The sequence below is a fragment of the Solea solea genome, chromosome 17 (genome assembly GCF_958295425.1).
Source record: "Solea solea chromosome 17, fSolSol10.1, whole genome shotgun sequence".
NCBI lineage: Eukaryota > Metazoa > Chordata > Actinopteri > Pleuronectiformes > Soleidae > Solea > Solea solea.
In genome coordinates, this window is record NC_081150.1 from 11,808,693 (window position 1) to 11,824,580 (window position 15,888).

Here is a 15,888-nt window from a genome sequence, read left to right on the forward strand (position 1 = left end):
ATAAAACACTGATAAAACTTTAAATAAACCAAATGTTTGTCTAGCTCTGCTTATAAGAAACCAGGATATTCCTAATCAGTGGTTGTCAAAGTGGTTTTGTTGGGCCTGCAATTAGATGGCTGTGTGTCTAAAAGTGGGTCACAACACACTGAAAATCTATTATTTTAAAATTAATTTGCTGACAAAGTATTTTATTTCTTTATTTTCTTAAATAATATTTAATTGGAGTGAAACGGCAACATTTACATTTATACAGTATAATTTGAAAATTCCAGTTCATAGCCTAAGCCGGGCAGAATACATCTGTCATTCGAAATAATGACCATTACCTAACTTTTTATTAACTTGTTCTTTTTACAGCACATATGCTTCATTCACCGAGGCCCGTATTTATCACCACATGTGACAAATTATGACAAATCATCCTAAAAAGTAACACATTATTATACCGTTTTCATCTTTAGGAGATATTCAAATTAACCTACCTGTTGCCTACAGCAAACATCTGAAGACGACTGAGAACCTTCACAGACATTATACCTCTGTGTTTCACTATGTTTCTTGTCATCATTGTGCTCGTTTTTGTTCCACCAGACGCTGATAGACAGGATGCTATCAATTTGTTTCTTCAAGTCTACCAGCCATCGGAGTCCAAGCCACACCTGTGGGAACTGCCCACTGATTTCTACCTGCACCAGAAGAGCACCATGGCTCTCTTTCATAACAGACACAGGTGAACACACACACACACTTAAAAACACACACAACCACTTACACTTTTGTGTTTGTTGTTTTACTGATTTAATAGCTCAGTTGGAAATCTTTGACAGAGGATTAAACACATACAGTACAGTACTGTTTTCATGTAAGTCCAGGTTGTGCAAATGTTCCCCAACTGCTGGGCTTGTGGACGTCTGTCTGGGTTTGCGACAGTGGTAGAGTGAGTCGTCTTTGAACTCGAAGGTTGTGGGTTTGAGTCCTGGCTCCACTAGTCTATGTGCAGATGTGTCCCTGGGCAAGGCACATAGATGTGCTGTATGAATTTGTGAGTGAATGGCAAAATTGTAGTGTAAATATAGACCGTTTTACCATATTTTCATTAGATTTCTGAGATAAGTCCAATAGGTTGTTATTGAAACCTCCTCATTACCAGGACAATGTCTTGTCTACATTACTACATTACATCATGTACTCAGTACACACTGAAGACTGTTGGTGAGGTTTAAAAAAAACTTTCCATATAAAAATTGCTTTTGTGAATCATTTTATCAGTGTTATGTAATGTTTTCTTCAGAGACCAGTTTGTGTTGCATTGTCATCAGTTCAATGGTATAACAAATGCAACTCTCTCTTTCTGCCTTACGTTTGACGCATGCTGTATCACATCAATGATACATACGGATATACAGAAAATACGAGTTGACTTAAGCTTGTGCTGAACACAGGCCAAATATGTCTAAGCTAAGAGGAAAAATACGTCTGCAAATCACTGTGTTAATACTTCTTTCTGTATTCTGTACAGTATGTTTGCATTTATTGTGATTATAGTTTTTATTTAGTGTTCCCCCAAGTAGCAGCTTCCATAATATATTGATAAGCGCTGTTGAGCTCAGCTTTGTGATTGTGTAAAGTGTAGTTTTGTTGCTTAATGTGTCCTTTTCTGAACCTCTTGTCGTCGTGTGCATGTTGTATGTTGTTTGCTTCCACTACCCCCATGCTAACCTGAAAGCAGACCTAGTGTTTGGATATGGCCAGACTTGGCTGCGGTAACACAGAAATTAGCATGGGCAGAGGCTGAATCCAGTTCAGCTGCCGCACATTCTGCTTTTGCTCTCAAACCTGTCTGAGTAGCACATCACATACTAACTCACATGATTGCTTACATTGGGCGTATTGAATAAAAGCCTAATATATTCCGGAATTCTACAAAAGGTGGTCCAGTTAAGTCAATTTTCATATCTAGGTTAAGTGAACATGCAGTGTGAGTTTTTTCCGAAAGGTTTTAATGCTTTTTTTTACGTCTTGTCTGGTTCCAGCTACACAATGTGGTGGTCAGAGGGAGTCCTGTCCTATCTTCCTGTACCCTATGATGAAGGTAACACGCCAATAACATGAGAAGAATATTCACTATGTGTGCTGCAGGATAATGAGATTTTGTGTTTTATTCATTTTGACTAACCCCATAAAAGAAACAAAACGACAAAACGAACACTACATTAATTAGTTTGTCAGTGCTTACAAATCAATCACTTACAAAGCCTCACACCCATTCCTTCCTGAAGATATCATTTAGAAGAAAGAATTAAAATTATATTATATGTTGTCTATATGCATCTATTTGTGGTATTTATGCTCAGCTATGCTGTTCATTAACATGCTATAGCAGGGGTGTTCAGGGGCCACACAGCACAATTTGATTTCAAGTGGGCCAGACTAGTCAAATATTAGCATAATAATCTATTAACAACAAGCATTCAAAATGTTTCCCTTTGTTTTGCATTAAATGAAGTATCTTTTTTACATAACATAATGAACTACCTGACATTTCTTGAGAAAAATAACTAATAAATAAAAAACTGAACTGAAAAATATAATATTGAATAGTCATCCGGGGGGCCAGATTGGACCCTCTAGTGGGCCTGATTCTGGCCCGCGGGCCATATTTTAGGCACCTCTGTGCTGCAGCATGCTCACAGTGTCAGTTTCATACTGGGTTTAGGTTGAAACAAAGCACACCTGACTTGAAGCTAATGTTAATTTAGTTTTACAGTTGTTTTTGTTTTCTTCATGTGCTACTGGAATAAAGTCATATTAATGAATGTTCAGGGCGCCGATCATATCTCATAGATGCACCCATTTCACAGCATCAGGTATATTAGTCTAGATCAACAATGGAAAGCAACTAAGCAATGGATAATGTCAGCATTTGCAAGTAAGAGCTGCGCGATAAAGTCAAAACTGTCGTCATAATTAAAGCTCGATTTTGGTTTCTGTAAGTTGAAGAATCAAGTACTGTGTATAAATATGTTTGTGTGTGGACTAATAACCATGTTATATAATGTTATGATTTTATCTGTATAGCACCTTTAAAAAACAAACAAAAAAAAAAAAACTTGTTTCTCCTGTGTGTTGCGGTGTGGATTTAGCTCCCTGTGAGGACAACATGAAGAAAGTCAAAGTAAAGAGAGTAAACCGCTCTGACGAGGGTATTGACATCTACACAGAGTTCTTCAAACCATACGAACTCACCTCCTTTGATGACACGTTTTGCATCGACATGACCAACTCTGCAAGGTGAACAAATCCTTTATGAATCTGTCTTTTTCAGGTACATTAAAAAGTCCAGTTTTGCTGCAATCTGTCAAAATCACTCAAAAAGTTCACTCAGTAAACTTTTCTTAGCTATTTTTGTGAGGGTTAAACCGGTTGTGAGTTAATGGATTTCCTTCCACTCTGTCGTCCAAAAGGGAGTTTATGCCAAAAACAGTTGGAGTGGATCCAAGCCCATTCACAGTTCGCAAGCCAGAGGAAACTGGGAAATCAGTGCTGGGGTGAGTAAATCTAAGCCAGTGTACGCATCCATGTTTTTGATGTTTTTCATGCAATAAACCTCATGTCACGGTGCCCTCATACACACACATCTGACACTGTGTTCCCAGGTAACCAAAAACAACTCCATTTTCCTGTCGTTGTTTAGAGCACTCAGTACTGGTTATCATGTGTGTGTTTGTGTTCTTGTATTTGTGGCTCTGTGAGGAGCAAAAATTGTATAAACCATACAGTGTGAGGACATTTTGGCTGGTCCTCACTTCTTTAAAGGGCTTTTTTGGGGGGTTTTAGGTATAGGGTTAGAATTAGGTTAGGGTTAGGGTGATGATTAACCCTTCTGTTACCATCCTGTTATCGCCGACAGGGTTTGGCATGCGTACTTCTCATTACCGTAACTCCTACACCGTTAGTGATATCTAGCAAATTCAAAAACTATGGACCTCATGTGGAGGGTAAGCAGCAGGAGAAGATGGATGGATGGATGGATGGATGGATGGATACTAGAAAGCAGAGAAATAGTGCTTTGCAACCATATACAGTACTTGTCATTACTGTAGCACCCAGAACTTCCGCAGAACGACTGTTCAATCAAGAATCGCCAGTGTCACGGTTGAATAACTGCCAGATACTAAAAGTGAAAGTTGTCTTGGAAAAAGAGGCAGTAGCACTCACTCCCTGAACATTTTTTGGCAATTCTACAGCCATAAAATGTGGATGCGTGCATGCGTCAGAGTGAATCATCACTCCTGCGCTAACATACACACGGTGTATGAGTGACTGAAGAGCTTCTCTTTGTTTAGAAACCTCATATGCCAGTAGCTGCACAGCATGACATCCTATACTGTTTTGATGTTTTCATTCCCTGCAAACCTCAGCCTTCTGATGGATGATCTGACTCACTGCCTCTGAACTTGACCACATCACGTGTGCTTTCACACACACACACACGCAGTCCTCTATTCATCCATCATCTGAGCACACTTTCTTGGTCATGTTACTGTGGTAACATGGTGAGCAGAGAAAGAACCAAAGGACCTTTTTGCCTTGAACAACTTCAGTCTCCCGCTGGATTATCACCAGAGTCTCTCAGGTCCTCTGAAAGTTGTGCCTGGACAGATTAAGGAGTATTGCCTAGCTGGTAATAGGTTTCCGAAGAGTACAAAAAAAAAGAATAATTAATGAGCTATGCTTTCTCTCTTTCTTTTTTTTTTTTTTTTACATTAACGCATCAACGTTTATTGTATGGTAGCAGTGTAAAAGAAATATGTCCTATTTCATGGCATGATACTGTTTGTATCTGTATATCGGAAATATTCTTTTAGGCGATATTGTGTTGTCTTTAAGCGTCTGACTCATAGTTTACGGCAGGCCTTCAGCTATTTGACTTTCTTTCCCTCCTTCCACTCCTCTCCCCAGACAAAGAAAACTGTATTTTGTTTATGTATTTAAGATTACATTTACTATGAGACTATTTTGGGGGAACAAACTGCCATTTATTGCCTTGCCTATAGTGTCTATTGTTTCACCAGATTCGTACTGATAGAGACATTTTGTATTTGAGACATACATTTTGTGCCACATGTTTTTTACTCGGAGAGTGACATAAGATAAGGCGTCTTCTACTAACAGCTTTCACATTTCACACTCTGGTTCCATTGATCCCTCAGAAGCATACAATCATTTTGGAGATTCACAAGTTTACTCACAGAGATAACGAATGACAGTCATGATGCACGTCTCAAAGATGGAAAAGATCAAGTAAGATTAGATTTACACTTTTGTTGTCTGTAGGAGGATGAGTATTGTGTGGTTACTGGATACCAGAAAGGTAGTTTCAGGTGTTTCAAGTGTGTGAGTTTGTGTGTATACATTAATCGGTCTGCATGTATTGGCAGCAACAAGACCAGTAAGGAGGAGACGCTGCTCCAGAGGAAAACTGCAGCCAGCGCGCCGCCTCCTCCGAGTGAAGAGGCCATCTCCAGCACATCGGAGGACGACTCGGAGGAGGACCGCGATGACGACGGCGGCGTGTCCCAGCGCTCCACCCCAATCAAACTGCTCACAGAGTCGGGAGAGAGCACACGCACACAGGAGGTATAAAAATAGAATACAAATTATTTCACTTACCTGAAAAGAAAAAGACAAATAAAACTAAACGTGTATCTCTAAAGAGACTTATTGCTTAATGTGGAGGTAAAATGGGAGCCCACTAAATGAGATCCTCCAACAAGTCGAGGAAAATTCTAATCTTCTCTAAGGACCTCAGGGAAATGTCATCAAAGTTCAGGCTGAGATTTTGCCTCTATTGTTCATTTGAGCGAGACTCACTCCTTCAAGAAATAATTTTCTGTGTTTCTGTTTGTGTCAGACAGAAAGAAAGACATGACAACTAAATGGTCTGGCTCTAAATAGCAGAGGCGCTAAATGTTGTGGCTTTGTGTGATTTATTGGAACACATCCAGAAAATACAGGAAATAGTCTGCCCCACACTAGAGGGTAATTGGCCAGGTTTCGGGCCCAATCGGGCCCTGCCGACAATTATGGGTGTCTTCCAATTTTAGGCTTATTTGAGCAGATTATCCTGTAGTGTGAGGGGTTAACAGATGCAATTTTAGTTTGATATTTTTACGACTGCTCACGAAACTTGTACAAGCCAAATCGGTTCCAGCCATGACTATATCCACAGTCTTTTGCATTTCTCAGTACAAAACCGCTGACAGTCAACCTCCATGTCTGTTTTTATCCTGAAGTCACATTAAATCCTGAAGTCTGTGAGAACCCAAATCCCTGGAACCGTTTGATTAAGCGCCAAGTGTGTGGTCCTGCGTCTTGACTAAATCGTCTAGTCTGTGCGTTAACATTAAAATAATAAACTTTTTTCATCTACGACAGGATAAAGTTTCAAGTTTTGTTTGTGTGACCTCCTATTGTAGTCACAATCCAGCCTTTATGGAGGAGCAAGGTCTTTCATTTTGAGAGCGATTTCTTTTTGTGATTTCTTTTAATATTTGACTTTGCTCAAAACTCTTTGCACTCTGCTTTGTTTCTGCACAAGTGTTAAGTCTTCTTCACTTTGCACTCCGGCTGTTTCTGCTCATTTATACCATGTGGGGCATGTTTTGCGTTACTTTTTACCCCATCCATTTCATGTGGTTACCGATTATAACCAGGTTCATCAGGTTGATCCTGCGTGAACATGGATCTGTGGATTTTATTTAAATGGGACTTAATTGGTGAATCAGGATTCATTCATGAGTGTGCTTTGAGTGAAGGTAGTCGAGGTCTGAGTCAGGAGGGGCGACCACGTGCTGCAGCTGGTTTGCACTCTCTCCAAGATCTCAGATAATGTGTGTATATATATATATATATACTTATATATATATATATATATATATATGTATAGATATATATATATAGATAGATATATATGTGTGTGTGTGTGTGTGTGTATATATATGTGTGTATATATATATGTATATATATATATACACATATATACAGTATGTATATTTATATATGTGTATATATGTATGTATGTGTATACAGTATATGTATGTATATATACTTGTAAGTGTATGTGTATGTATATTATATTATATACATGTACATAATATGTGTTCAAAAATAAGAGAATGTTTCAACAGAAACAAGCAAAAGGACCATTTTTCCTTCCATCCTCCTCCATCCATCTCTTTCCTCCCCCCCTGATTCATGATGTATTTAGTATAGGTTCTCTTTTTGTCTGCCCTCCCATTGAGCTCTGAGCTGGTCATGAATATTGTGGGCTGAACAGCAAGCGCACGTGTTTGGTCCACACACTCGCTCTCTTGGTCTCATGTTGCTGCCTCTCAGCCTGTCGCTGAGAACGGATTGCCCGGGTGCCAGCGCAACACAAGTCTGTTGAAATATTTAAGCAACAGATCATTACTGCGTTTGCCATGTAATCACATATGCTCTGTTTATAGTCCTCCTGTTTGAATATGTGTGTGCAGAGATACACAGAGATTTCTGTGTATGTATGTGCTTTCACGCTCTACCCCCGGCCCCCCCGCCATATGATTGTGTGTGTTGTGTGTCCACAGCTGCTGTTTCTTGGACTTGGAATACTTTCATTCTCCCCTGTGCCGTTCAGATCAATACAAATACAGTAAAAACTCAATGCACCGCGTTATGTTGAGCATACTCTGGGAAGCAGTCAAAGGGAAGGGCGGCAAATCGCCTGCTTTAATGCCACCGCCGCCGTCACAGTTCCCTTAAGTTTATGGAATGACATAAAATACAACTCCACATTTCATAAATATGTTTCTTGTGAGGTATTGTTCATTTCAAAGTTTCAATGCAATGTTGCCTTCATCATAAATAGTAAAAAGAAACTAAATATGCCAAGTTTTAGCAATATTTTTTGTTCTTACTGGGTTTTTTTTGTCCAAATTTCATAATGGAATCTTAACCTATGCACGTCTATAAATATGAACATTGCACTAATCTACATTAAAAGCCAAGTTCATTTTCTGTTTCTAGTAATGTGTAGTATATATCACTCAGTTTAGTTAAAATATCATTTTGGTCTTTGAATCCTTCAAAACAACTTGTGTTACTCATTGCCGAGCTCCTTGGCCAATCTTGAGTAAAACGCTTCTGCTAAATGACATCATCTGGGTCATATCTATCAAAATAACATTTTGACATTCACAATTTGGGACAAACCATCAGCGCGTTGTCGAGATTTATCAGACCTCAGGTTTTTTTCCCAGAGCTTCGTCTTTGTTGTACTGAGCTGTTGTTAGATGGTCATTGGCCTTGTACTGTGTCTATAATGATCCAGTGACTGTGTCACACGGAGTCTGTGCTCCAGTCATGGAGGAAGTACTGAACAAAGTTCATATTTTTAATGAACTGATTCTAGTGATTTGATTCAGTTACACTGAAAACAATTGCTTCACAAATCACAGTCGAAATGAAGTCACCGCAGTTTCACATGCCGTGCTGAGGCAAGTAGAGCCGGTGGAAATACGCCATCCAAAAAAATGAAAGCATAAAATGTTTTTATAGCCATAATGTGGCGTAACTTTTCATTTCTGAAGAATATGAAAAACATCACAGAGATCATAACACGTGTTCTGCTGAGGAAATAATCACAGCATGGTCTCATGACACATTATCCTTAATATTTCTTTTTACCTTTTGAGGTGATTGATTGCCATTACAATCATCTCATTGGTTAAGTGCATCTTCTTTTGCTTTGTAGTAGTGTTTTTATTTATTTAATCCATAAAGAGTGCTTCATTTAAGAGAGATTCACATTGTGAACTTGATGCCCTGCTTTGAATCTGCCATCTTAAACTGGTCTGACCTCTTTAATCAGTTTCTTTTTTATGAATATTATTTCTCCACAACCATGGATACTGCAAAAACCCCAGGAGGGCACTATCTCTGAGCATGAAGTCACCTCATCAGGCGCCGACAATCAAATTACATTCAAATTTGCACACGGAAGCAGCTGAACCTGGTGACTTTGTCCTTGTGTGACTTTTTTTTTACATTCCGAGTCAAAGCAGATTGAATGAACTGGCTGTTAATGACAAGCTTCACCTGCTGAAGTTAATCGCAGCGTGTTGTTTTTAACAGTCCAGTTGATGCCATGTTTTTGTTTTTTTAATCCTGACTCTTTTTTTTTTTTCCTTCCCCCCCTCACGTCTTTAGGAGCAGCAGCAAAGTATAAAGGAGCCATATGGACTCAATGTGGCCAAGTGTCCCACTGATGAAGACATGCTCATTTATGAAAGGTAATGTGGTACACGCATACATATGCTGTAAATAAGAGCGTTATACTAATATCAGTATAGTTGACTCGCTTATTTAGGGCTTTTAATAAGGTTTTAACTTAGTTTTACTACAATAAATAATGTAGTAGTTGACTACAGTTAGGGCTGTCAAATGATTACATATTTTCTTAATCACAGATGTTTAATAGTTACTAATTAATAGCATTTTTCTTACATTTATTTAAGTTTTAAAGTTTTTTTGTCATACCGTTCTGATTTCAAATGAAATGCAAATGAATCAAATAAATGCAAAGACAGTTACTTTATTCAACGGGACTTTTAGATGTATGTGATCATATCAGATCAGAGGAAGTGCACAAAGCCTGAGGTAACACAACATCTACTTCACAAAGGTTTATGTCTCAGTATTTGCACTTTGCAGCAGTTCCAGTTTCCAGTTGCCTTCTCTGTTTCATGCAGGCAGATGAATAAACCGGGCCGTGGCGTTAACATATGCAAACAGACTGAACTGATACAGGCAGAGTGATTCTATTATTTCTCACTGTCTCTCAGCAGCTGCAGCATCATTTATTTATTTATTTATTTATTTACCTCACCTACTGACTAAGTGAATGTTTTCCCAAAGTCACATTGTATTCCAGGTTTATTTTTTAGTTCCATACGTCCATCATGTCACTGGCCGACCTGTGAAGGGCACGCAGGAAAGATATGGGGGGGAGGGAAGGAGTTCTCTTTTTGCTAGAATCTTACCAGTAGACGGCATGGATTTGTACTCACTGGACCTTTAAAATGTCGTTCTGCACTGAATGTGAACAGTTATACAGCTATACAGACACTGTAGGTCAGAGAAAGTAACATGCACAATTCTTCTTGATACTATTTACGTTTGTTTGGCCCTCAGCTGTGAGTGTGTCTAACATGTTTTCAGTCCTGCTTAGAGAACGCCAGTCTCTAAGTCCAGTCCTATTTTCCTATCTCACTGTTCCTGTGGAAAATCTCCTTTTTATTGTTATCGACAAAACACCCAAAACAGAAATGGCAGGAACAAGCAGTCAGTGTCACCAGCCGCCTCAAAGGGTATGGGTCATTGTCCAAAAGGGACATTGTCAACTCTACCCTGCTGTCTGCATCACACTTCTGACCTCACTGCTCTTTGTCCACCTCACCTCTAAATTTCATGTTATGTCTGTCCTTTCATTCTTTCCTTTCTCCCTTCTATGCTCTCAAAGCTTTCATCTGGCTGTGAACACAACTGTCTGTTCTCTGGATACAAACTGCACATTTTGATGAAACCTTTTTCTCCCGTGCAGGTGTCCTAAATCCACGCAGGGTTGCTCTGGTTTGGCATCTTATTTCACTTGCACATTAAGGTCATGTCTCTATATAGCAAATATCTACCATTTGTAGATGAACAAGCGCACTTTTTGTGCCAGTAATTATATTAATAGTGTAGTAGAGTCGATGGATAACATAAATTGGGCCATTGTTCACTCTCTGGGCCTTCATCGTCATCATTTTTCATCATATTAAAATCACAGACTGTATATCCAAAGTGGATGAGGCCAAACTGGAAGTAAAAAATATATTGAATTGCCAGCAGTTGGGTGACACCTGTTTACAAACGGAACTCATGAACGCACTTCTCACTTGATTTACAACCTCAGTAAACATTTTCCTGAGGATCAATCACCAGTTTCAGGTTTTCTTCAGTAGCAAATCATGTACATTTTGTAAATGAGGCCCCGTTTAGAGGAAAATAGACTATAAAAACACAAGACACCAGTGTGACAGTAGGTGCCCAGTTGCAGATTTCCATGTGCAAAACCTCTCATGGTTTAAAAATGATAGTTTAGGTTCTTGTTGGTGCCTTCTTATTACATCACTACCAGTAGACGTCATTTTTAGGGAAGTGTTTTTTATATTTTCAAACCAAAAAGTGAGGGGAAATATTCACTTTTCAAAAGAAAATGAACAGAAAAGGCTACATCATGAAATGTCTTTTTAATTTCTTCATGGCTTTATTATCTTAGATTTTTGGACCCTAAAACATGTGGTTTTCACAACTGCTTATGTGTCGAGACACAGAATCCCCGTCAGCAGCATCACATTTACAGGTCCATTCAACAACAATAAAAATTAACTTACCTCTTTGGATGAAACTCTACAGTACACGTGCTTGTTCTGTCTGCAAAAGAATGAAAGTGTTGTTCCAACAGCCAATACTGTATTTCTTGTATGTGTGTGTGTCAACCTGAATTCAATAACAGGCCGGGGTTTTGAGGTGTGATTAAATCAGGCGAGCTGACAAAGGAAAATGCATGCGTAACTAAATTGCTGTGAAGAATGTTGTTTGTTTCCACTGTTGTGGCACATTGTGAAAATAAAAGTGCATTCATTATTGAGGCTGGAACAGCTCCAGAGCTCCAGAGATGATAGCTGGAGCCGGAGCTCGTCTAATCAATGCATTAATATTAAAAATCATAAGCAGGAGCCAGAGGGGAATTCTCAAATATTGCATATTGTTACGTCATTGCAGGAGAAAAATGACTCGTAAGGAAAAATGTGACACGTGAGTGGTGCTGTTCACCAGGTACTGCTCTTGATGTCATGATCATTGTAAAGATTGTTGTTGTTTTTTTTTTTTGTCACTGCAGGTTTGCACATCTGGGCGTGAGCCAACACAAAGTGGAGAGAAGTGAGGACACAAACCTGGCAAACATCATCTGCTTGTGAGTAAAACATGTGACACAACCAACAGCCATGTACCCAAACCCTTACTGACCATTGTTATAATCTACCATTTTAAATAGCACTCTGCAGTACAGTTGTTTGGACCAAGTGGTCTCTGGTGGAGGCTTCTGTTACCAACTGCTCTTTCTTTACTTCTTCTTATACCTATTTCTCAGTCGGCCCAATTATTGCTGCCGCTCCCTGCGGTGTGACCCGGCGACAGGGCTTTTTCCAAGCCAAATCAAAATGCATCCACATGCTGGAAAGCAGTTTGCAGCCACTTTGTCTTGCTCTTTCTTTCTTTTCTTCCCCTTTTCTTTCTTTCCTCCCATCCTCCTTCCCTGCTCTTACATGCTCAAGCAGAGCGTGTCAGACAGGATTCCTCACTGGGGTTCCTCTGTCTGTGCGTTGTGTTGAGTTCTTTATTTCCCTCTTGTTCTTGCTCCCTCTCACACAGAGATTACAGTTGGGCTGAACACTTGTTTGTTTTCTGAAAATCCAAGTCACAAATTCAGACGTTTGATGCCGATTACAAGTGAAATACATACGTACATGTCGGTGTGTACGTTTTCATATATTTCATATTTTGGTGGTATCTTGTGTGGTAATGTCCCTTAAAATCTGTAGCACAGTGAATATTAATCGAAGTGATTCAGGCAGGTTTTTCCAAATTAAACCACCCACAATCGTGCGCTGAATTTGAACGGCTGTCGTCAGGCAGATTTTCTCATCTTTAGACAGCTGAGCTGTATGAAACTTCATACTAAGCTAAGCTAGGCTAACCAGTTACTGTTTGATATACATTGAACTCTGGTCTACCCACTAGATTAGCACACATTAATGGCAATGCAAGAACATACTACTAGTATCAAGGTATTTTAATTGCAGACAAAAAGATTTTAAAAAGATGAAAAGAATTTAAGGCGGTATGACGAAATGATGTGATATTTTAGGAAGTGCACACACTCCTTTTAACAAAGATGAAAACTTAGTTGAAGGACACACTGAAGGAAAATAACCCTCTGACCGTAACACGAGAAATGCTCAAGAGAAAACTTGAACAAATAGGCAGCGGAATAGAAGAAACGAGAGTGCGCATCAGAACCGTATGGCAAGCGGAAATTGGAAATGATATGTTTATGGAGTTATGGTTTGAGGAGAGGTGCTGGTGAACAGATGAACCGCTTAGTATCTAAACACCTTAGTAAAAGGTGTTAGAAATCCAGATTGAAGGAAGGCAGATTGTGTCAAGTTAAAGAAGGTTTTAAAAAGCAGGAAATGACTGCTCCATCAGACAGAGGACAGTGAGTGCAGTTTACTAAGAAGGGCTGAGATTAAGGGTAGGAGACTAGGACAAAAGATGTGGAAGCAAAAATTATTGATTAGAACCTCTCGGTAACTGAGGCAGTGGCAGGAAATGTGGAAGAAAATGGACTTGGTGTGCACAAGAGAGAAACCAGCAGGGAATCCTAGCATTTTTTTTTTTTTTTTTTACATCTCTCCTCATCTAACTGCATCTTCACCTCTTATCACTCTGCGATAGTTGAATGGACCAATGAAGGAGCAGTCATCCTCACAATAGGTCCACGGGGTCCGGAAGGTGTGTCAAGGTTGCTGTTGTGCAACAGTGCTATTCTGAGAGGTGTTACAGCACCCTAAACATGTTTTCACCGTTTGGTTCCCCTACGCTTGACACCTCCCTCCATACAGATGGAAAGGAAAGGTGAAAAGCATATCATGCGTGAAGATGTCCCCCCTCCCCCCTGAAATTTAAATGTGCTTTTATACTACTGGTCCACATTAATAGGACAATTTGAGTGTAATTTAGATTCTGAAGACATTTGTTATGGTTAGGGGTCTCAATCAAAAACAACACCACACAAGATGTTGTTTGATGAAGTCAGAAAGCAGCATGGGATCATGGGAATTGTTTGTTTTGTTGTCTTGTTTGGTTCCCCTGTGCATTTGTGCTTTACAGAGAGATCTTTGGGGGCAGAGTAGGGTGGCCACGTGTCCGCACAGCATTTGCTTCCCTTGTCCCGCACACTGAGACGATGTCCCGCATTTTAATCAGCTCTAGACTGATGCTTTTGTAAAAGTAAACCTATGTTCTAATGGCTGTGATCCATTCTTCTTCCCCCCCCCCCCCAAATTTGTGCATAAAAAGTTGAAACTGATTTTTTTTTTTTTTGAAAACTCAAAACTGAATCCTGAAAGTCATATGTTGCTCTCAGCCTCTTGTCAGTGCCACCGTGGGTCCACTCTGGGTGTTTTGGGATAGCGTTTAAAAACGTACTGTTCATCAAACTCGATAAACACTACGTTCATCGAGTTTGATGAACGTACTTTTCATCAAACTCGACATCATGTATACACGAGGACACTTGGGCTCTTTTGTTGCCAATCAACTCGCTGATGCATTTGTGATGCAGTCATGTGTCTGAGCAGCTGCTCACTGGGGCCACAGCTGCCGTTCAACTGGCCGACTGACTGTATTACCAGACGAGCACACAGTGGGTAATGCACTCTGAAGGCGATGAAACCTGCTTTAGTGTGCACAGCCTCTGTGAAAATATGAGTAATTTCACAATAACTGCCTCGTCTCTGCCCTCTTAATGACCCACTCTCTCCTGCAGAGGTTCGAGAAGATAATGGTGGAATTGCAACATTTTTCTAGTCCTTTCTTCACGCTTACTTTGCACGTACGTCGTTTGAAACATGCTTTCCTCTCACCTCCGTCTCCCAGAGAGCCGGTGTCCTGCTTCACAGAGGACAGCATCTACAGCGTGTGTCCCCCGCTGGTCAACCGAGACAGTCGAAATGTGTTTGAGAGCCACGTGGTGACGGGTCAGGGCCAGGTGAGGGTGCTGTGCAGGGACGACATGCTTATGTACAGGGAGTACGTCAAGAACAGATACATGTGAGACACGGCTGGCGTGTGTTTCATTCATCATTCCTACATGAAGACTTTGTAAATTCATTTGTTTCCTGTTTCTGTTGGGAGACGACAGTTTGTACTGAAGACACACGAGCAAGCAGAATGTTCCTTATTTGTGAGTTTTAAGAGCCTCAGATTTGACCCAGTCATGTCAGGTTTTAAGTCTTTTAAGGAAGTTTATTTAATTATGTACTCTCTTTCAAACTGTAAATATTTTTGTCTTAATTAAGCATGGCCAGCAACAAATTACACCAAGTTATTATTACTTTAAGTTTTCATTTACACCAATTTTTTTGTATTATTATTCATTGTCATCATATTTTTGCCTTTACGATGTCTTTTAATAATGTGATTGTGTGTTAGTTTATTTTTAATTGGTCAGAAACTGTATTGTAAAAATGTTTTATGTGTTTTTTTTGCCCAGACTTTAAGTTTTTATCATGAATATTGTGCATTTCATTATACTCCAGTCCTTGTTTCATATAAAGACATGTCTGTGTAATTTCTTCCAAATAAAACATTTATTTATGAACATGGTGGGACAGATTTAGTTGCTGTTTTCTGCACTCTTGCTAATCACTCCTTGCTCTTTATTAGAAGCTAAAATAAAAAGTGTTCCTTTCATGTTGCATATGTAATTGTTTGTCCTCTACTGTCAGTTCCTCTTTCGTTTCGTTCCCCTTTTTCACCTCCTTCCCTTTTATCACACTTTCTCTCTCTGTGTCTCTCCTGTCTCACACACCTTGTAGCCAGCTTTTATCCACAAGTGCCAGGAAATGTGTAATACAGGTACGCGACCACTCGTCCATCTTTCCCTTCGTGCAGCCATTGTGGTTGCATCGTGTGACATTTTGGAGAGAATGGCAGGGACATAAAATAAACTGT

At 39.6% G+C, this 15,888-nt stretch overlaps 1 protein-coding gene across 1 annotated transcript in view; it reads left to right on the plus strand.

Annotated features, from left to right (window-relative positions):
* fig4a (FIG4 phosphoinositide 5-phosphatase a) overlaps positions 1–15,552 on the plus strand; it is a 33,165-nt gene extending 17,613 nt beyond the window's left edge. Inside the window, 8 exon segments of the mRNA XM_058614163.1 lie at positions 595–733; positions 2,037–2,095; positions 3,147–3,294; positions 3,468–3,551; positions 5,445–5,643; positions 9,253–9,335; positions 11,990–12,064; positions 14,812–15,552. Of these exon segments, the coding sequence (XP_058470146.1) occupies positions 595–733; positions 2,037–2,095; positions 3,147–3,294; positions 3,468–3,551; positions 5,445–5,643; positions 9,253–9,335; positions 11,990–12,064; positions 14,812–14,989 (965 nt within the window). The 3' untranslated portion in view covers positions 14,990–15,552.
* Positions 15,553–15,888: the final 336 nt, after the last annotated feature.